The following is a 21,384-nucleotide window of genomic DNA, read 5'->3' on the forward strand; positions in this document are numbered from 1 at the left end:
ACGGCGTCAACTAGATTGGACCGTCCGTTTCACCAGGAATTTTAAACCGTCAATCGGTTGCGGACACATTGTGCGGTATGCAGTTGCTCTCGCTGCCCAATTGTTTATTATTTTTAACTTGCGTCTCCGAGTGAGGGGTTGAGAATTCTTAGCCGCATCAATCGTTTTTCTTGGGTTTCTTTTCCACTCCGCCACGATCCATACTACCCATGTCCGAGTGGAGAGGGATATAAGACACCGAGAAAATACGGACGACTCCCACAACCACGCGAACCAGATGACACTCTCCACGAGATCGTCGACACAGACGTACAACTAACTCCTCCTAGACAACTCCCAGACAATCTGGTAGCGCCGTTTCTTCCCTGCCGCGCGCCCCGCCCCTGCCAAGTGCACATCGCCCAACCATCTCTCGCCCGTCTTGCGTTCCCCTGACCCTCTCTCTCTTACTCCTCCTTTCCCCTTATCTCTCTCTCTCTCTCTTTCTCTCTCTCTCTATCGCTCTTCCTCATTGTCTGGTCTGTTGTTATTGCTCTTGTTCTTGTCTTTTCTTTTCTTTTTTGTCCTCCTCCTTTGTCCTATTCCTCCAATTGTTTTCGGTGTCGCTGTCCCACGTATCCTTTTGGATTGCCCGTTACTTTTGGTGTTACTTCAAAGTTCTTTCTCCGACGTTGTAGGTCGCTGGGCGATCTCCGTTTTAAACTGCCTCCCCCCGTCCCACCCCGCTACCAAACTAGACGCCCTTCATGTTGCTGTCAGTGACACGACAAATATCGAGACATATTTACCGGTGCCCTCGGGCCTATCTGTTCTCGTGAGTGCCATACTTTTTGGCCAGTGTCGCTCTCAGTTGACCTGCGAATCTTCCTCACCGCTCCCAACCTCCCTCCAACCTCCCCAGCCCAACCATGTGGCTGTGGCGAGGCGCTCAGTCGGCGGTCTTCTACTATGCCACCTGTACACCATGTGCCGAGAAAGTTGATCGTCGAAAACGTATGAAAGAAGCTGAAGCCGCTCGATCCCGTCGCGAAAAGGAGAAGAATGAAGAGATCATCGCCGACCAACCTCGGCCATTTCCCCAGCCAACCGCCTTCAGTACCAACCCCGGATGGGCGGAGGAAATTGCGTTAGGCCCCGGCCCCCCGGCAAGAAGAGGTGGCAACCGGTCTGCGCATCGTCGTACGGATAGTTGGAATACGGATGGAATCTCCGCAAACTCCTGTCAGGATGTACGTGCGTCGCAAAAGAAGGACAAGAGTAGCCTAATGCAACCGATTGAGGAACGGTGGAACCGCATGCGATATCAGCGCGAAGACGAGCCGTTATGGGGGGAAGAAGTAGAGGTGAAAGGCTCGTCGGTCGGATTATCAGGTAGCGGGAAAGCGAATGCCCACGAACCCAGCAAATACTATATTGCACGAGTGCCTCCAGTCAACGATCTTCATCCGCCTATCGTCAGTGGACCCAAGTGTAGGGCCGAGACGCGATGGATGCTGCAACCTGTGCCTAGCGCTAGGGTAATGGCCGGAAAAGATCGTTTCCCTACCCAGCAGAGTAGCACCAACGACCCCTCATTAACCCGCGAAAAGAGTACCAACAAGACCCCCGATCGAATCCCACTACCTCCGTTATCTACTCAGAATGTTGAAAAGAAACCCGCCAGAGTTCGTCCTCCGTTTGCCCACCTTGACGACGACGACGATGATGATGATGATGACGACGATGATCCTCGACCTCTGAAGACGCCTGAACCTAAGGATAGCCGCGAATACAGATCACCCTCCTCCCTTACGTACGGGCGTGATGAGTCTAATTTTGTCATAGCTTCGTCTCTACGGTCACGATCAGATTCGTCTTCGTTAGCTTCGATTGACTCCGATGACATAGAATCCCCAAGGGTTTCGATACAGTCCCCGCAGACACCCATATCCCGGCCGATGTCCAAGGAAGCCGATGACGGTAGCAAGCTGTTCCGGCCGCATGTGTCGAAGACATTATCGAACCTGAATCGGGAGGACAAGAAAGTTCAATTGTTGCATTTGGAGATTTCTGACTCCCATGAGGAAGTCGGATTAGGTGATCTTGAGCAGATACGGCCGTGGCGCTGGAGCATGGACATATAGCGGCAGTATCCGATTCCTTAAGCAACTTTCCAGCCTCGATTCTGTTTCTTCCTCGAATTCTGATCAGACACTCCGATACACCTTGATACCTGGTTTTTCTCGGCGTTAGCAGCAGACAAAAGCGATCATTCCGTTCCTTATCACCCTATCGATTCTCTATGCATTGGAGCAGGCAGAGTTACCCCAAGAAAGTCGTTGTTATGTGCATGGCAGGACCACCAGAAACGAACAAGATTATTAAAGACTTTCCGTGACTGTTGTTTTATCCGTTGTCTCCATAACATACAGTACCTATACATACATACTATCCCTGCCAAATTCCATCCATCCATCCTTTCATTACCAGCGCAGATTACACTCCCTAGTTTGCATTTTCTTTTTCCGTTGTCTGAATTGCTCTTTGACCTGTGTTCTCAACTATGCATTGTCCTGAAGTCCCATCCTCATGTTCATGTATAATATCTTTTAATATCATTTAATGCATGTTTTTTTGCGATTGCCTGCGTTTTCACGGTTTAACTTTTTTTTTTCCCTGGGTGTTTGTTGGTCATTATGAATGATATGGCATAAATAATAGATCTTCCATTATCGAACTGTATCTTGATCGTAGGTAAATAGTCCATGCTGGGTACCCCGAAATCTCCAGACATCCTATCAAATGAAAGATAATAAGACTTGTTTACGTCATGCGGGTTAGAAAGAAAGGGAAAGAGTATGATTTGAGGTATATTGTTAGTGAGCAAATGATCGGGTTTAGCCAATATATCGCGAGCTTATAGCCAGTACACAATGATTGAACTCCATGGGGGGAAACGGATTCCGGAACAATGCTGAAGATGAACGTGGAAAAAAAAAGATCATATAATGATAGAAATAGAGATGCTTTCGGTAGCCCATAAGAAACATGTCATGAGTACGTAGCACACATGCGCATCAACTCAGTGGCCCATTTGGATTTTATTTTTTTTCTGTCTTTCTGCCTTTCTCGCTCCCCTTTTGCGCGTTCGGTTGAGTCCTGCTTAGTAGACCTTCTTCTTCTCGTCCATACTTAATTGGCCTGGGCCCATGTTGACCAGAAGCAAGAGACCACCGCTAGCGAAAACGGTTAGTGACGCGATTCACAATAAGGCGAGACAAGGCTAAGTGCAACTTACACAATAGACAGGATCTGGAAGAAATCGTACTTGGCGAAATCCTTGTGGGGGTGGTGGGGGTGGAGCTAAGAAGCCATTAGCTACTAGATATACTAACGTCATTGAAGGTATACATACGGTCCAGAAGTTGTTGACCAAAATGTTGAAGACGCTCAGCAACACCACCAGGATGATTGCGCTCCACTTGGCCTTGAATCCCACAATGACCATGACGCATGCGACGAGGCCGAACAAGCTGACCAGGATGCGCCAGAAGCTCCACTGGCCGGAGAAAACAAATCCGATGAAGAGGAAGATGAGCAGGACACGACCAGCGAACTGAACGTACATCTTGCGGTCCTTCTCATCAAGCTGGGGCAGCCCAGCCGGAACGAACTTCTTGCGGACCCATGAGTCGGAGAGAACCATGAGGAGGCCGCCAATAACACTCAGGTTGCGGAGGAAGAAGTTGAGGTCGAAGATTAGTCCATATCCGAGGCCCTGGGTGACGACGACACCCAAGAGGCCGGCGACAGCGATTTCAGTGTGTTTGCGAGCAATGACCAGGAATGAGCATATCGACATAGCGAGTACATTGAGGATGAGGAAGGTGTGTGTGATACCCCACGGAACTGAAGATGGTTAGACCGGAGGCACTAGGGCTCACTGTGCAGCAATGATCACCGTTGCTGTGGATGGCAAGAGTAAGCTTACTTTTACGGTATTCCCGCAGATAGAGGAGCTGGTCGCTCCATTGTGTAATGATTCGCAGACTGTCCTCAATGAAAGTGACGACGATCAGGAAACGGCCAATGGCTGGTAGATACCTGTAGACCGAAGACACGATGTTAGCGGTGCGAGTCCAACGCTATTATTCCGATAGTTGCTTGTATTTCCCTTGTAGTTCGCCGGGAGGTACAACAGAATGAATCGAAAAAGCAAAAGTTCGGAGAGACCACATACGGTTTGACGGGATCTGCCAACGTGTCCAACCAATCTTCAATCTTGCTAGTCTGTTCCCGAATGGCATCCAAGGGGCTAGGGTCACTTGTAGCATCTGCGCGACCAGGTCCCCCGAAGGGATTTTGGTGACCGAGATTGTATCCCGCGGTGCCGCGGATTTGCGCCATAGTGGAAATTGTTGTTTAATGGGAGATGTTCGACCAAGTAGGAGTATGAGAGAGGTACCGAGAATAGGAACCTCGGGAGCTAGCCACGAGGGGTTGGTAAACAAGAAATAAAGAAAGGATTGGTGGAGGATGAAAATAAGTGACAGTCAGAATAGACAAAATTCCCGAGAGAGAAGAGGGAGAGAAGAAGGGAGGGAAAGGACGAGTAAATAGCAGAGAAGACCGAAAGAACGAATGATGCGAAAGAGAAGAGGACAAAACAACAAGTTGCATCTGTTGGTTCGTTGCCCGTGACTTTACGTCGGCCCTGCAGTTCAGGCCACGATGACCGGAACTCGCTGCTAGTCCCGATGAGGGATGGTTGCCAAGCCATCTCAAGGGGTTCTCTGACGACATTTGCAGAACAAGAAGATCCCACACTGCCTCCTGCAATTATAGTCTTTCTTCGAGAGCACCCATTCTATTTTTAAAAGCCGTCGCAACGTTGGGTATTCAGAGCCGGCCATTCGTTTCGTCGCAGACTACCTCCAAAGGCGGATCGTTCGTTCTATCCCCTACGACCCGACTACAAAGCAAGTACGAACATACATGAGCGATACCACACGGATCCCCACTGCACATCAGGGACTATATGATCGTCATTCCCAAATTGGCCCATTCTTTGCCGGATTAAGAACCACGACGGATCCAAAACAAATATATGCAACGAGAAAAAAGCGGAGAACGCATTAAATCCCAGATCCAGGGAACAATAAACACCGCACTTAATGTAAATAAGTAAATATTAAACGCAACGAACTCAGGCCATCCCGGCACAAAGAAGAGGCCAGGTGGCTTTTGCGGAGACGAACCATTGCAGATCTTGATCCATGCTCCCCCCATCAAGGCCTCCACTGTCGTATCCCATGCAAAATGCCGGGTCCTCAACGCAGGGGCATTGGACCAAGCAAAGGAATGAAGGCCTAATCCGCAAACAAAGCAATCGGGAAAGGATATAATAAGTAATAAGCTTGGTATTGTTGGGAAAACCCGGAATCCGGTCCTAGATCAAACGTCTTTTCGTCCATAATTATCGATCAGATAACAAAATGTGTTATAAAACAAAACAAGAAGAATTTGGAAATCCGAGCAGTACACAAATGAGAGAAGGATAAAAAAGAAAAGAAAAGAAAAGAAAATAATACACGACTCTATTTTTTGGGGGGCTTTCTCTTGGTTTTGGGTGGTTGAGGCTGATGTTCCCCGTGCTGACATCGCAGAAGAGATCACACCTCGTTGGCTGCGTGGTGCATTTTTAGTGTGATAAAAGACCCCGAACGCCGAAGCCATGAATAATACATACAGTGAAATCAAAAAGATTTCCATGAGAAAAAAATTCCGAAAGATACACCTCACTCAGCCATGTACCTTTTCAGTTCTTTAAGAAGCTCAAAGGCCGCTCAAGCAGCCCAATCGGAGTCGAGAGGGTGTCCCTTCTTTCCGGAGCGGAGGACATCAGGGAGGTAGGTAGGAGTGATCTTCACCTTGGGCTCAACAGGTGCAGGTGCAGGTGCGACCGGGGTAGGCTGGTCTTCAACAGCGCTGACTTCGCTGTCATCGGTTTTGACGCCCTTCTTCTTGATCTTCTTGCTAGACACGGTGGTCCACTGGTCCTCACCGTTCTCTGCGCCGAGAATGCGCATCTGCTCCTCCTCGGATGGGAGACCCTGGTCCCATTCCTTGGAGGATGCGGCAGCAGACGAGTTTTCAGGTTCGAATGTGTCTAGCAGTTCAACCTTAGGGGCCGGAGTAGTCTTGTGGATGCCGTTGGTAACATTGCCGTTGGTAGCCTTGTTCACGCTCTGAGTCTGCCAGGCATTAGGTTGAGCAGCTGGCTTTGACTTGGCGGCTTCACGGCGCTCAGATTCGCGAGCGGTGTGGAGCTGCTTCTCCAGCAATTTACGTCTCTCCTCCTCAGCTTCCTGGACCTGCTGCTTCCGAGCTTCGTTCTTCAGGCGCTGTTGGCGCTGCTTCTTGGTTTCGACCTGCTTGAAGGATTGAGGCTTCTGCTTCTTCTTCTGGGAGTCCGAGTCCAAAGAGCCCGTCACTCGGAGAACTGACGCTGCTGGGGCAGGAGCCTCGAGCATGTCAGAAACATATCCAGCAGCAGAGGCACTGGCATTAACCTTAGGGGACCCAGCTGGAGAAAGGTCATCATCAGCCTCGGCTCCAGTAGTGGATGAGGTACGAGTAGAGACGCGGGAGGCAGATCGCTCGTTGTTGCTGGCGGCGGGCTGACTGGATGCTCCCTTCTTGTTCTTCTTCTTTTGAGCCTTGCTACCACTGTTGTCCTTGTTGCTTTCCTTAAGGGGAGTACCGTTCTTCACAGCGGCAAAGCGCTTGGCCATCTCTTTCTTGTCGATTTCCTCATCCGCCACATCAGCCTCCTCGATCTTGGGAGTCTGCACTGGCTTTTCCTCTGCCTTGGTGGGGGCAGGAGAGGGTTCCAGAGACTTTTTCGTCTTCTTCTTGGGTTTCTTCGCGCTCACCGCGCTCTCGGCCTTCTCCACAATAGGCTTTATGGGGGCTTTAGTTTTGGGGACAGGGCCATTGTAGTACCAGCCCAGACCACCTGCTACCACGAGCAGAATCGCCCAACTGAGGTAAGGATTCATCGTCGTCAAAACTATATCCACTTCGCGTTAGTCAATGACCAATGATGACTTGATGGTTCTTGCGGGGCTAAGCATACGTTCAATATGTATTCTTGAGATAACGTAGCAAAATCGTGATCAGAGTCAAATAAGATACGTTTCAAATGATAATCAAGATTTGTCGTTGCGACAGAGGTCCACGCGCGTAATGGAGCTGGGCGCAAAAAGTGTTGCAAGAATCCGATAAGGATAGCTGCAAAAAGGGCGTAAAAAGAAAACGTAAGGGGAAAAGTGGAAAAATGTAGCAAGCGATCTCTCGCGGGTCGTTAATTCAGCTTCAAATCATTAGGCTGGGAAATGACGACACAATGGGTGGTTGGAATACAAGGGGAAAGCCAAATGTCAACTTTCTCCGAAAGGCCAGATTGCGTCGCAGCGCGGATACCGGTTGATGAATTGCTATAGCTCTTGTCTGCAGCAAGCCAGTCACTTCTTTGGAAGGGTATTTGAATGATCTCGAATTGCTTCAGCTCTTTGTGGGTAGCCAGACCGAGGCTGGGGTTGAGCTACGGTGTCGAGTGCGCTTCGAGGGTGTTGGGAGGCGAAAAAAGCGGGAATCAACCAAGGAACATCGAACCGCCTAGCAACCTCAACCAAACCGTGGAGGAGGAATTGACAATGGGCGGGACGAATTGCGGTTGGACAAAAATTTGGGGGGGGGAGGAGGAAGATATAGGGGAGGGTGAAGGGGAAAGGAGGAAGTGAAGGAGGACGAGTGGTAGAAGAGGACACGCTTGAGATGAAGGGGTGACCTTTCTTACTAGCGGTCATCCGGCAGTGAATTTAATTACCTACTGGCGAATATTAGTTCAATGGTCTGCGCGCCAACACCCGCACCTCCATCTGTTTTTCTCCACTTCCACCGAGTCTGATAGCACCGTCAAGTGCTGATTTACTTTGGTCATTGTAGGTACATATTGTCCGGGGTGGTGTCTGGGTTTTCTCCTCTATTTGTCTTTGTCTAAGAATACTCCTCTTTCCCTTTCTCCTTTAATTGGGAGTATGATTCAACCGTCCGTACCGACACTAATGACCCAATTGGAGTCGACAAAGGATTCTTATCCAGTTAGCGAACGGAGCTAAGAGTTTCCAGAAACAATTGGTCATAAAACATGAGAATGGAGATTGTATCAATTACTACATATTACCTCCATCACCAGGGGCAAATTGCTCTGCGCGGGGAGAGATCTTCAACCAATCCCCATGCAACCCCTGTCGGTGGACGTCTAGACAAAAGTTTGACGGCGGATTCTCGTGTGCACGAATGATGTTTAGCGATTCATGTCCATTGCTGCTTCACTGCCTCCATGCATGCATGTAATTGGCGGTATTCACATTACGCTGCAGATGACACCCACCGAAAGAAAGCGGAGAAACATTACCGTACAGGCCGGTATTAACGATGAGTACTACTAGTAGACTCTGGACTCTGGAGTACTGAAGTAGTTACCTGGGTAGGTAATGGATGTATGGTACGGTACCGTGCCGACTCGGGAACAGGCCACATCGCCTCAATTCCGGTGTTTACCCGTTTCTCAATATCATTCTTACGCTTAGATTCAAGACAAAGGAGAGGAATTCAGTCCAGCGCTTCAACAAATAAATCCCTTGCAGGGCACCAACCATTCATACCACGCCAAAGGAATAATCTGAACCTCATGCACATAGGGTATGTATGTACAAGATACCACGAGGCTTCCTCGAGTCCGCAGCATCTTTCTTACTCTACGGAGTAAGACTTGAGTAGACAGACCTTGGCTGCCTGCTTAGAGCGAGTATATGTAACGTCGTCCAACCCTACTTTGGGAGGACCATGGGGAACTTGACAAATAGCACGTTGAGGAACCGCCAATAGTCCCGATGGCTGTTGCTAACCGGCCTGGAGGCTTGGGGACCGTGGAGCTGTGTACGTTCTGAACCAACCCCCCCTTGATTGACAAACGTTCTCTGGCTATGAGAGAATATTCCTCCAAGCTGATTCATGCCGTGATAATTCTGTATTTGGTGTTTCCTCTGCGGGTTTCAAGGCCCAAAGCATCACAAGCTTCCAGAAGTTGGACTAACCAAGCCTGGTTTGGTTTACTGTTGTCCACCACACCCTTCACGGTATCGTTCCGAGTCGTCGGGTGGAGGTATGTATAGATTGTTAGTAGATTGATAGATAAACATCGTACTAAAAGTAGGATACTTGTAGACTATGACAATGCTTCTTAAATTCTGAGGTATTGGAATCTTCGTTCGATACACTAAATCCCGACGCATCAATATTGTCCAGTAATGTTCTACTTAATACTTACTGTACCTGAGTGCCTGGCAAGAACACCTTGGTCAATGACTAATGGTGGGGAACAGTGATAACGAAAGCCAAGACCATCCCACTTTGGCTCCAACTCATCATTCTCCGCCATAAAGTCAGTATTGACAATTTTTGTTCGCAATATTCTATAATCTTCGTTCGCAGTCACAGTTGGTCTAGAAGATATAAGCTTAGATCATGGCACCTAAGAAGATCATCATTGATACTGACCCGGTACGTGAGATATATATGTTTCTCTGCTGCTGCCCGTCCCCCGCTGAGCAAAGATACTGATTTGTAGGTTGGAAGGGGATCGATGATATCCTCGGTCTTCTACTCGCTTTGTCCGCAACGCCAGAGGAAGTTGAAGTCCTACTAATATCCTTAACCTTCGGTAATATTGAAGTGAGAAGGTAAGTGCTATCGTTCAGGTATTCTAGAGATCAACACTGAGACGAATAGCTGTCTTCGCAATGTCGTCTCGATGTTTCATATTCTTGAGCGAGAGATGCAATGGCGTCGGGAGCAGGGGCTTCCTGAAGGGTTTGGTGCCCTGCGTGCTGCCCCACCCGTCGTTGCGGTTGGTGCTGAGGATCCCCTAGAGGATCAAAAGATGCTGGCGGATTATTTCCGTACGTTTCTCGGTCTTCTCAATTTTCTGGGTGATTTGCACAAGACTGACTTCTCGTAGACGGAACCGACGGTCTGGGAGGAATCCATACCAGCGTATGTTAGCGTGCTACTTTCAACATCGCCATAGCCCTACTGATTGAAGTCGCCAGCACCCCCACCTGACTCCTACGGAGACTTGGGAGCATCTATTTGATCCTTCGGCCGACCCAGTTGAAGTCGAACCCGTTCCGAAGGGCAACCCTTCACGCCCGTCATTCATCCCATCTAAGCGTCGGGCACACGAGGAGATACTCCGTGTTTTGCGTGAAAATGACCCAGACACCGTCACTCTGGTGGCAGTCGGACCTTTGACCAACCTCGCATTGGCCTCTGCAGCTGATCCAGAGGCATTCCTACGTGTCAAGGAAGTCGTGGTGATGGGTGGAGCTGTCAACGAACCCGGTAATGTAAGGGCACTATTTCCGTGAGACGAAGTCGGTCACAGGAGATTAACATCACACACAGGTAACCCCGGCTGCTGAATTTAACGCCTACGCCGACGCATTTGCAGCCGCACGGGTCTATGCTTTGACATCCCCCTCACCCAGGACCACTACACCAACCAACTCAAGTCTACCAGATTACCCCGCCAATCTCAGCAAGCAGCTCACCCTGCGCATTTTCCCGCTGGACATCACGCTCCGCCACGGCGTCTCGCGTGGCCAGTTCCGTGAGGCAGTCACTCCGCACCTGGAGAAAGGCTCGCCATTGGCCGAGTGGGTGTCGGCCTTCATGGCTCACACTTTCCGCACGGTCGAGAAACTGCATACGGGCCGGGTGGGCGATGATGTCGAGCTCAGTTTGCATGACCCCGTCTGCGTGTGGTATGCCATTACCGCAGATGATGACAGGTGGAAGCCCACCGCGACCTCGCCGGAGGATATCCGGATTGAGACCACTGGGCAGTGGACCCGGGGTCTGTGTGTCGTTGACCGACGGAACAGACACCGCATCGAAGGTGATGAGGAACACTCCAGCGATCATGGCCTCTGGTTAAGCTCCAGAGCTGGGAATCGTGTCTGGAGGATGGATGCTTCGCCGGTCGAGGATAATTTTGGGGCTGTTCTCCTTGAACGGTTGTTCAGTTGAAGTGACCGTACTGTTTAAGGAAGGTTAGAATATAGATACGATTATATAAATAACTTAGGACGATAGAATAGAAGTATATATCTGTTGCCTGAGAAGCTACATGGATACGAGATAGGCTTATCGTAATGTCTCGCATGCAGGCCATTATTCCGTACTATGTGAAGTCAAACAATAGACAAATAACAACAATGCTTAATTAATTAAAAAAGAGGGAAGAAAAAAAATGAAAAACATACAACAGGAGGGATTCGCTGGTGGTCACCCACCCAACTACTAACCTCCCGGCGTGTGGCTTAAGTACGGCTGAGCGGACGGGAAGCCCTGTTCTCCACACCCTATGGTCGTATGTGCTGAAAAATTATACAGATAAGAATTATATAGCATGCTTGACACATATTCAAGAGAATAAGTCTTGGTCACCGTTCCATCGTTGACCGGAATGTTACCAATGACACTTCAATAGGTGTAGCAATCAAGCTTTGGTGACAGCTTTGCAGCCGCCACAAATTCTTGTCTGAAACCTACATCGTCCATGACAACCAACCAGGAAGGTAAAGTTGTTTCTCGTAGTATACTTGGTAGAGGCTTGTGTCGAAGCTTCAATATCAAGATGGAATGCAAGGAATGGAGTCTAGATTAGCTGAAGTTATTCTCCGTCCAACCTTCCGAGAGGCTAAAATAATAAATCTCTCTCTCTCTCTCTCTGTCTCTCTCATTAGGGAACAGTATGCGGTTTCAGTGTCGGTGAGTGATAATGATGCGGTAACCCGTGGAGTATGACATACTGCATACCTGATCGTTCGTGAACTATAAGGCACAACTTGGCTACTCAATGGTAGCAATGCCTTGAGCTGCTGTGCATCAGTGGACGGCAGTCATTGACATTCCATGCCTCAGCTTGATGTACCGAGCTGCGTTCTGGGCCTGCAGGGCGTTGATAAGCGGGCATCTCCAACTAGTTAACATAATATCCCTATTGGTCAGATGATACGCAGTACACTACCAACTGTGTGCCCATTTTGGAAGACGAAGCGCCCAAAAATGATATCAATGCCATAGTTGGTCACCTGCATCGATGAGATAATTTGGCAAATAGTACAGGAATGCGGAGGGGTTGGTGGGAAGTCAGATGGGGGATACGTTTGTTTATAGAAAGTTTACCTTTGCGGAGAGGAAGGTCTATATAAGGAGGGTTGCAGAGAGGTATTGTACGGAGTATTTGCTATACCTACCTGAATATTGATTTGGAGGACGAGGAAAATTTAATTAGACAAAGCACATCTTGGCAGCTGCTTTCGGACTTCCCGGGTCCCCAACATCGACAATGAACAAGCAAAGCCTCCTCAACGCACTCGTTGGCGTCCTCAATTCGACCTCCATTCTTCGCACGGGGGTTCAAGAGCCCAGTACTAGTGATAGCACGAGTCTCCATGCGACGCCGACCAACGTGTCACTGAGTACCACCGGCATGTCAAATTGTACTCAGGCCTGCGCGCTAGGCGGCCTGGTTTGTGTAGTGGCCCTTCCTAGTGAAGCGAACTTCTGGTACGTGGCTTTGGTTTGCCTTTTAAAGCGCACTATATTTCGCGCAGTGTGAGACGATCGCTAACAGTGGCAAAGCTGGGACTCATACTCTGGGTGTATTAAGCGCTGCTAGCCAATGGCAGAAGGATCGGGGGTGGATTGGCAATACTACAAGCGCAGTGACTCGCTGTAAAGTTCTCCGGAAGGATTGGACAAGATCCACTGGTTGGATGGAGGGTGCGCACGTGCTTTGATGCCCGTCTGGACGGGCAATTCGCCATAGGACTACCTACTAAGTAGTAGGTGACTTGGGGGATCATCCATGGGTGGGTGATAGGGGTACAAGAACAGATAGAGCTACAGGGGGTTGTGCAACGCAGGAAAGGAACCTGATCTGGATTCCATAATATGTAATGTAATGTACATGGATAGAGTGGAGCGTCCTTGGTTGGATTGATCTCATTTCGTCAATTGTTGATGTCGTACCGGAAGTGGAAAGGAGAAAGAGGACACATGCCATGCCGATGTACATCAGGATGTCTGCGGTGCGACTAGTGGTAACCGTCGGGGTTGGATTGTTTAAACTCAAGGGACGTTTAAAGTGGGAGTACCAATCAGCATGCCCATTCCACCCTCATGGCTCCGTTCCCAAGATGAGCAGAGGGAGGGGTTGTTGCAAATGGAAGGATCACTGCCCTGAAACCAGGGAGTAAGAAGAGTGAAGCTGAGCACGAGCCCCAAAGCGATAGGAGAGTTGGCTCTGGCCAGCCCGTCTCGTGCCCCCTTCCCGTGATCCCCTACTGCCCCTACCCAATCAGAGAGGGAAATGGTACCGCGTGGGCTCTTAAAGCACGCGACACCAGTCCCAGAGGTCAACCTAAAGCAACAGCTTCCTTCGATCCCCAATTCCCAGTCCCGTCGATCATCCAGCGCTGCTCATTCTATCGTCGCAATACCACTCCCTTCAAACGCTCTCTTCCCTTTTCTACACCCAAATATCCTTTCCGGCTCTTTCCCGTTGCTCTCCACCATGCCGGTGCCTTTCCTTGGATCCGTTCATCCAATTTATTCGTGTTCTCATCCTTCGGGGTAATCTCTCCCATGCACCTTTGAGGAGACAAACCTTCCCTGCTCGCTCTTATCTACCCCTTTGCCTGCTGATTCCCCGTCTTACCTACCTGTTCGTCCTTCACTCACTGCATTGTCCACTCCACATCTCTTTATCACTTATACGAGACCCCCGGTCTTGTCCCACATAGTCCTACTATAGTCCTACTATACTGGTCTAGTCCTCAGTTCTGTCTCAGTTCCTCCTTTTCTCTTTCAAGGTGAAGCGTCACCAGACCTTCCTGGAGACATTCCCACTTCCTCTGAACATAAGAGATGTCACGTTCTCGTCTACCACCTACTCCGGCAATGTCGGGTGAGTTGATAGTCAAGGACCAAGTGTCCGTGGATGCTGTCGACTCATTTGCATTGCCGCCAGCTGCTATGAGTCCGGCGAAGATGGAAAGTGCCAGTCGCAGGCCATCCAAGTCGGACCAGTCGGCTTATTTTCCTGCTTCCCCAACTTCCCCAGATCTCAACATGGGACGCGGTGCAAACCCTCCCCGTCAAACGGGTATCAAACGACCACTAGAAGACTTTGACCTCCCACCCCCTCCCACTCGCACCCGCAAAATCATCCAAATGAAGCCCAAGACACAGACTCAAGGTCAAACCAAGCCAGCACCCACAACTAATAAGCCCTCCAAGGAAAATGGCAAAAGCACCTCAAACAATAACAATACGTCTCCTGCCACCTCCAAGAAGAAACAGCCTAGTGCTACGAGCGCAGCCGGTCGAAAGATTGCTCGCAAGACGGCGCATAGCTTGATTGAACGGCGAAGGAGGTCTAAGATGAACGAAGAATTTGCAACCCTGAAAGACATGATCCCAGCTTGTAGGGGTCAGGACATGCACAAGCTTGCCATTTTGCAGGTTGGTAATCACTCGCAATACATATCCTATTTTGGTTAACTAATGGGTCTTGGGCTCTAGGCAAGCATCGACTACGTTAATTACTTAGAGCAATGTATACATGATCTTAAAACTGCGGGGGACAGTCAAACGACTGTTCCCCAACGCATGCCACCTGCTCCTCCCTCGCCATCGTCACCTGAGGTTCTAGGGGAAGTTGCCGGCAGTACATACTCGGCTTCCGTATCTCCCGACATACTTCCCAGTGGATGTCCCACCAGCGTAACCTCACCGGCATTTTCGCCTCGCAGTCGTATCCCCTCAACGGGCACAGCTATAGATTTCTCTTCCATCCTACCGAGCCCAGCGTTGGGCCCGACCCACCCTTGCGATGGCGCTCTACGGTCGTCCCGTGGATCCTGGGCAGCAACATCTACCAATCCCTCACCGGTGCTCCAGGCGCAGATTCGTCATGCGTCTTCAGCAGAGATGGACCATGAAGCATCGGCTGCACTGCTCATGTTGAATCGAGATTGCCGCGGCAGTATAGGCTCGCCGCATGAAGAGCATGCTAAGCCTATCCTGGGAAACCGTCAGTACTCCTTACAAGACACCCAAAGGAAGATCGGAATGAGTGTCAAAGATTTATTAATTTCGTAGAGGTTTACTCGCAGAATCGGCGGCTCAGACCTGATATGTATTAAAGGAATCTGTATCTGGAAAGAAAAGTTGCCTTTGCCTTTTAATTAACAATTCTCCAAAGTGTACGGGCTGTTGTTTTGCATCGGACGACAAGAAATGATTAATGCCATATAATGTGTACCAAGTGATGCGTGCGGCGGTATAACTGTATGCGTATGACTGCGATTACTTCTCGGATCCAACGCACATTTCAAGTCCGGGCAAGATCTATTGCTAGGTAGGAGCTTTGGCCGTATTATAAAGAATAAATCCGCCATGAAATGGAGTCTAGCGACAGACATAGGGAAGAGAAAAAGACTGTCTACAGGCTACAAGGCTGGGGAGTACTAGTAGTAGTATACCTACTCGTGCACTGCAACCTAAGCATACAGCGGACCAAAATCCTATCGCAAAGCCAATCGACCGGGACTTCCAATGAAGAGACGGAGATTGTGCACGCATGTTTGCCTTCCCAAAGAAGATACACACTGGCACTTCCCAAGGGTCGGATTGACTACGGCTGGTACTGGTACTACTGTACTACTAGCATGTTGAGTCTTCTGACGTTAACTATCCAATCAGAAGATTTGCCGCGTTCCCGGCGTACCCCTCCCTCAGAGATATTGATTCAATCGTAGGTCATTCTAGACACCCACGGAGGGCTGTTCGTTACATACCCCGCACTTGGAAATTCCTCTCTTCTTTCTAGACGTGTTCCAGGCCTTTCTAGCATGACCATTTGGAGATCAAGTGGTCTGCAAATTCAAGAGGGAAGGATAACCGAAGTATATAAAACATCATAGCCAAATGCTAGTACAGTATGTACCCGTGCACAAACGTTTGATGGGTGAATGATAGAATTCGTCTCCACTTTGGGGTAATATGACGTTTGTGTACTATTGTAGTAAAAAAAAAAAACATTCCCTACAATACGACTTTCTTCCTTATCTTCTATCCCTTTCCATCCCTGATACCTAGACTAACCACATCTAATATAACGGTTGCCTGTGTTCTGTATAACTCAAATTGTATTATTGTAGTCAGAGGCAAGTCATACTATAATTAGCCACCATTGTGTGAACCCCTTGACGGTGATCATTACCATGCCAAGGTGCATCCCTCATGCACCGTGTATCCTTATCCGATTGCGGACAGATCCTTCGTAATGACGGAGTTTTACCATACGCAGTACTTAACTGGTAGAGCAAGTCAACCTTACTTCATTCAACGCCACCCAAATCGGCTGGCTATGTAAAACATGCAGGCGGAAACCAGGCACATTAAGTTGCACGACACAATTGTGATGATTCATGTACTGATTCGACTGGGGCTTTGCTGTGCCACGTGATCATGTATGTACGTCGTTGCTCTTGTTCCTTCAGCTAAATCACCCCCAAAGTCTTGGTTCGAGCCCATTCCTGATGATCGACATGGTAATGGATCGACTAGTAACTAGTGGGGATGTCCAAGTCATCCAATGACGTTATGGCTCTCTGGGCACCATATGGTCATTATCGCAGCACAATCATACCCTAGTAACACCTTGTGGTGGGACTGCAAAGCTCCAGTGAATTATCTATCTCCTGGTCGTGATCGTCCGGGAAACTGACACAGCGAAGGCAAAGTCAATGTCAACGATCACCAGGACTTTACTTTAATTGCCAAGTCGATGGCGAGCCAGTTTGCAAATCCCTGTGTGTCACTCTCCACATCTTCTCGGCATGCTACGAACTAGTATCTCCTCGGAGCCGCTGCATTGGGAAGTCGCCCTCCCAAGGTTTGGAGCGAAAGATCCCCGCACCCCCCCATTGCTCTTGCGGCGGGATTCACGTCTCGCCCCAAGTCACTAAGTGAGCCCCCGCCGGCGGACCCGCCAACATATATATTCCACCCTCGAGCCTTCCTCTCACACCCCTTTTCTTGCTGCGCTGCTTGAGTTATGAACACTTCCAACCTCTCCACTCTACGTTTTCCGGTCCCATATAATCGTCAGAATGTCCAACAAATTCCGTTCCCAACAACGCAAGAAGAATGCTCGGTCTATCGCCTCTGAGGACCCCTGGCGGGTTGAGACGCCGTTCGGCCCGCCTCGTATCTCACACTTACACTTCCCTGAGGGCGGCATCCGGCGAATCCGCAACACTCTACACAAGCTGTCTCCTTCAGCACGCGCGGAGAGGGAACTCTTGAGGCAGAAGAACCGTTACAAGATTCCCTTGACGGAAAGAAACGTGGACACGTTTGTCACGGAGCAGCAGTTCACCGAAGCCTGTTATCCCGAGAAGCATAGCAACGAGTTGCATGTCTCCGCGTGGCTTGAGCGACTGGCGTATTGACAACCTCCTTCTAATGATCGACGACACTTCCGCCTTACCCTTGATCCTTATTAGCCCTTATTGTCGACATGCATACTGAAACGACTGGACCTCTACCCAAAAGTCGGTATTGATCATCAGTCGCTTACGCGTCGGGGACCGGGAATGCCATGGGAAATACCTCCCAAAAGTCTCAGTTGGGAAATACATGGTATGGTGTTAAGGGGCTATGTTCCAGTGGAGTTCCAAATCTATCCTTGGCAACAACGTCACTGCACTGGGCGCGGCCGCCAAGTCATGCACAGTGCTGCAAGCCTCACTGTGCGATACCTACATCCTGCCTCCTCCCATAAGGCAGTATTTTCAGCAGGAAGGCCCGAGGTGGCCTAAGCATAAGCATACCTGCGAGAGGTCCCGCGTTCGATCCGCGGCTCGGGTCGCTTCTTTTATTCTTTTCTTCTCTACCTTCATTTCTTGGTCCCTATACCCTCCTATCTTTATTATTACCTTATTGTTCTTCTTCTTTACACTTTGATTTGTTAACCGATACCCACTGCATGGATGGAGTTCAACTGTAGACAGCTACTTTCCTACTAATTAATTGTAATTGTTCGATTTTTGGTTGTTTGTTGCCTGAATGGGCATTGGATAGAGGAGCATATCTCACTCTAAAGATATGTATATATAGATAGGTAACCGCTTGTGTACATCACTCATGCTGCCCTGGTAGAATATGCAGTAAAAGCTGCCACAGCATGCAGGAATATGTAGCAGCGTCCAGATTAAGCCGCCTTGGGCAAAGTTCAAGGCCGGGTCAGGTCCCCTCGATCCACTAAAAGGAGGGGTAATTAATATTCGGGGCGCAACAATAGTAGAATATCATGACCTCGAGAAGCCTACAGCAGTGATGTCCCGACCGAAGAAAGTTGCTATAATAGGTTGGTATCATACCAGCATCTTCACCGATGAGAATTGTCTCACTGAATTACCGATAAGATCATCTGCTGACGGACCTCAGGAGCGGGGCCCTCGGGGTTAGTGGCCGCCAAAACCACCCTTCACAATTACCCCAAGGGAACCTTTTCTCCCACTATCTTCGAGAAGAGTCATGAAATAGGGGGTCTTTGGCCGATTGATCCCCACGACACCACCAATGAAACAACAACCCCTCGACGACGCCCTCGCGATGGGTTTGTGGACCCGTCGATGCCGACGAATCAGAGTCGATTCACCGTGACCTTCTCTGATCTGGCTTGGGAGTCAGTCATTGATGGCCCAGATATTCCTATGTTTCCGCAGGCCTGGCAAGCGGGCAAGTACTTGCAGACATATGCGGAACGCTATATACCCAAGGAGACGCTGAGGCTGGGACATAAGGTGGTTAGATCGACGCGAGAGACGAGCGGAAGTTCGAGACCGTCGTGGACCATACAATGGATCTTGGAAAGGTTTGTCTCGGTCATGGGTTCTTTGAAGAGCGCTAATTGGGAGGGATAGGGATAATGAGATAAAAGAAAGCTCAACGGACCAGGGAGTGCAGTCAGAAACCTTTGACTACCTCATTGTCGCTTCTGGCTACTTCTCAATGCCGTATACCCCAGATCTCCCAGGATTACCTAGTTTTGCCGAGAAGGTGTTTCACAGCTCCGCCATTCACACCGAAGAGGATATACGCCTTATGCTTGAAAAGTGTGGTGCCACCAAGGGTGGTAATGGTAAATTGGTCGTCATTGGAGGGAGTATATCGGGCGCGAGGCTGCCTCGGCGCTTGCACTTTTTCTTTCCAGTATTGGTGCTACTGCCTCCCATTATTGTGGTTACGAAGTCCATCATATCTGTACACGGCCCTTCTGGACGATACCCTATTATCTGCCATACGCTGCTCCGCAAGACGACACCCAGGCAAAATCGGTGCAGTTCCTACCCCTGGATCTTGTCCTGCATGACCTGGCCAGACGTCCCCCGGGACCAGTCCAGTATAACTTTGGGCCTGTCTCGTCGCAGCAAGAGACCAAGGTTAATGAATACTTTTTTTCTTTGCTAGGTGGCCAACATGCAGGCTATGGGAATGTCGGCGTTGACTCTCGCGATGGTACAAATATTACACAACCTTCATTGATAGCCATAAGCGACGACTACGCAGAGTACGTGCAATCGGGCTCAGTACGTCCTACGATCGGCCGTGTTTGTGCTGTAAACTGCACACAGTCCGGTCAGGCAAACGTTGACATTAAGGGTCCAGGTGGTGAAATGACCACTCTTGAAAACGTCACAGCTATAATCACAGCCACCGGGTTCACGCCATTTGCCTCCCTCTCATTTCTTCCAGAAGACGTACTTTCCAAACTCGAGTATTCAGCCGAAGACTCTTACTTCCCTCTCATTTTGGATGAGAAAGGCACCTCCAATGCAGAAGTCCCGGATATGGGATTCGTGGGACTCTACCGAGGGCCCTACTGGGGAGTCATGGAAATGCAAGCGCGGAGAGTTGCAGAATCTTGGTATCGAGCTGATTCGGGGCAAGGGATCCAATTCTCAACGGAGGAATTGGAGAACAAGGCACAAGAAAGACAAAGTATGCGTGACTACAAGAGTACGGATCCAGACTCGCGGGGTCAGTTCCCAATGGGAGATTATGTGGGGTTAATGGAGACACTTGCTAGGGATATGGGAATCCCTCGGACCCCACTTCCGGAGGCTGGCGAAAGACTTGGACCGGTTCTCCCTACTCGGTATATGGCTGAAGGACAAACGAAGCCTTCAATGCTGGCCGAGTCGCAATTTGCCTTGGCTTCTTTAAGAGACACGCTCGCCTACGACAGTGATACCTCCAGAACTGGGTTAACCAGGGCTATTTTCAGAGCGTTACACGGAACTTGGAATTATTCACGGGTCTCTTCGAGATACAACAGCGAGGAAATAGGCACGGCAAGGTTTTCCCCTATATATCCTACATATCCGAAGTATGAAAGGGAATATGCCTACGACGAGGCCAAGCGAGTCGATGGAACGCTGAGGCCATCGGTTCGATCGATCTATCGGCTTGGCAAAACCGGCACCAATAGCGGCAAGGTGCAAATATTCATTCTCAATTCGAATGCGGATGTAGAGCTGGAAGAAGCTCCTCAACCATCGCACGAATTGAGACTCGTGGGTTCTCCGCGCCTCGAATATGGAGCTTCAGGGCGCGAGGAATATGTTGTCCGCGCTAAAGGGGACATTAGATGGGAGACTGGCCACCCTGATTACAGCTACGAATATGTGTTCCACGTTGAGGGCGTGGCAATCTCATCCTGGGAATGCAATGCGGAATATAGAACGACCAGGACTGACAGTTATGGGGATTCAGGTGGAGCAGTTGAGTGGAGGAGGACAGTATACAGGCGATAGTATCTCACATAAAGGAGGAGTTGGCTCTGGCAAACCTCGGGGAGCTTCCTCCTCCTAGCGCCTCACGTCTCTGGCATCTGAGCGGAACGTCGTTCCGCAGTCCAAACACATCTCGAACCCCGGATTTTAGAACAGCATCGCCATGGAATTTCCCCGCACTCTTGGACGATCGGTGGACCAATCCACAACCCTTGGTTATAAAATAGAATTAAGCTCGCCGCCCTCGTTTTTCATTTATCCCTTCGCCTAAAGGTTTCGTCGAATAGACTCGTCCGCCTTCTTGGCGAACAACATCCCCCAAGGGCGGAAGACCGGTAAGAAATGCGGAATTGTAATTCTTACGGCTTTGGGTTTTGCGGGGGAGCTCTGAACATTGCGG

The 21,384-nt window shown here is 49.5% G+C and overlaps 8 protein-coding genes across 8 annotated transcripts; 6 read left to right on the top strand and 2 right to left on the bottom strand.

Annotated features, from left to right (window-relative positions):
• Positions 1-908: 908 nt before the first annotated feature.
• Positions 909-2,123, top strand: ABOM_007243 (uncharacterized protein; the record flags this gene model as incomplete). The annotated part of the gene is made up of 1 exon (XM_022534372.1): positions 909-2,123. The coding sequence occupies one exon, from the start codon at positions 909-911 to the stop codon at positions 2,121-2,123; it is 1,215 nt and encodes a 404-aa protein (XP_022388019.1).
• Positions 2,124-3,142: 1,019 nt separating this feature from the next.
• Positions 3,143-4,386, bottom strand: ABOM_007244 (protein ERV29; the record flags this gene model as incomplete). The annotated part of the gene is made up of 5 exons (XM_022534373.1): positions 3,143-3,215; positions 3,278-3,342; positions 3,395-3,888; positions 3,971-4,083; positions 4,220-4,386. The coding sequence occupies 5 exons, from the start codon at positions 4,384-4,386 to the stop codon at positions 3,143-3,145; spliced, it is 912 nt and encodes a 303-aa protein (XP_022388012.1).
• Positions 4,387-5,825: 1,439 nt separating this feature from the next.
• Positions 5,826-7,040, bottom strand: ABOM_007245 (uncharacterized protein; the record flags this gene model as incomplete). The annotated part of the gene is made up of 1 exon (XM_022534374.1): positions 5,826-7,040. The coding sequence occupies one exon, from the start codon at positions 7,038-7,040 to the stop codon at positions 5,826-5,828; it is 1,215 nt and encodes a 404-aa protein (XP_022388013.1).
• Positions 7,041-9,573: 2,533 nt separating this feature from the next.
• Positions 9,574-11,136, top strand: ABOM_007246 (putative nucleoside hydrolase; the record flags this gene model as incomplete). Its single annotated transcript, XM_022534375.1, has 6 exons — positions 9,574-9,613; positions 9,677-9,788; positions 9,838-10,007; positions 10,067-10,101; positions 10,158-10,454; positions 10,513-11,136. The coding sequence occupies 6 exons, from the start codon at positions 9,574-9,576 to the stop codon at positions 11,134-11,136; spliced, it is 1,278 nt and encodes a 425-aa protein (XP_022388014.1).
• A 1,324-nt stretch (positions 11,137-12,460) lies between these two features.
• On the top strand, positions 12,461-12,793 carry ABOM_007247 (uncharacterized protein; the record flags this gene model as incomplete). Its single annotated transcript, XM_022534376.1, has 2 exons — positions 12,461-12,681; positions 12,757-12,793. The coding sequence occupies 2 exons, from the start codon at positions 12,461-12,463 to the stop codon at positions 12,791-12,793; spliced, it is 258 nt and encodes an 85-aa protein (XP_022388015.1).
• Positions 12,794-14,076: 1,283 nt separating this feature from the next.
• ABOM_007248 (putative HLH transcription factor) lies at positions 14,077-15,279 on the top strand (the record flags this gene model as incomplete). The annotated part of the gene is made up of 2 exons (XM_022534377.1): positions 14,077-14,640; positions 14,701-15,279. 2 exons carry the CDS (start codon positions 14,077-14,079, stop codon positions 15,277-15,279), a joined length of 1,143 nt encoding a protein of 380 aa, XP_022388010.1.
• A 2,015-nt stretch (positions 15,280-17,294) lies between these two features.
• Positions 17,295-17,636, top strand: ABOM_007249 (uncharacterized protein; the record flags this gene model as incomplete). The annotated part of the gene is made up of 1 exon (XM_022534378.1): positions 17,295-17,636. One exon carries the CDS (start codon positions 17,295-17,297, stop codon positions 17,634-17,636), a length of 342 nt encoding a protein of 113 aa, XP_022388011.1.
• Positions 17,637-18,522: 886 nt separating this feature from the next.
• ABOM_007250 (uncharacterized protein) lies at positions 18,523-21,005 on the top strand (the record flags this gene model as incomplete). Its single annotated transcript, XM_022534379.1, has 4 exons — positions 18,523-18,553; positions 18,634-19,063; positions 19,113-19,304; positions 19,403-21,005. The coding sequence occupies 4 exons, from the start codon at positions 18,523-18,525 to the stop codon at positions 21,003-21,005; spliced, it is 2,256 nt and encodes a 751-aa protein (XP_022388052.1).
• Positions 21,006-21,384: the final 379 nt, after the last annotated feature.

This window comes from Aspergillus bombycis, assembly GCF_001792695.1.
Source record: "Aspergillus bombycis strain NRRL26010 chromosome Unknown contig00057, whole genome shotgun sequence".
Taxonomy (NCBI): domain Eukaryota; kingdom Fungi; phylum Ascomycota; class Eurotiomycetes; order Eurotiales; family Aspergillaceae; genus Aspergillus; species Aspergillus bombycis.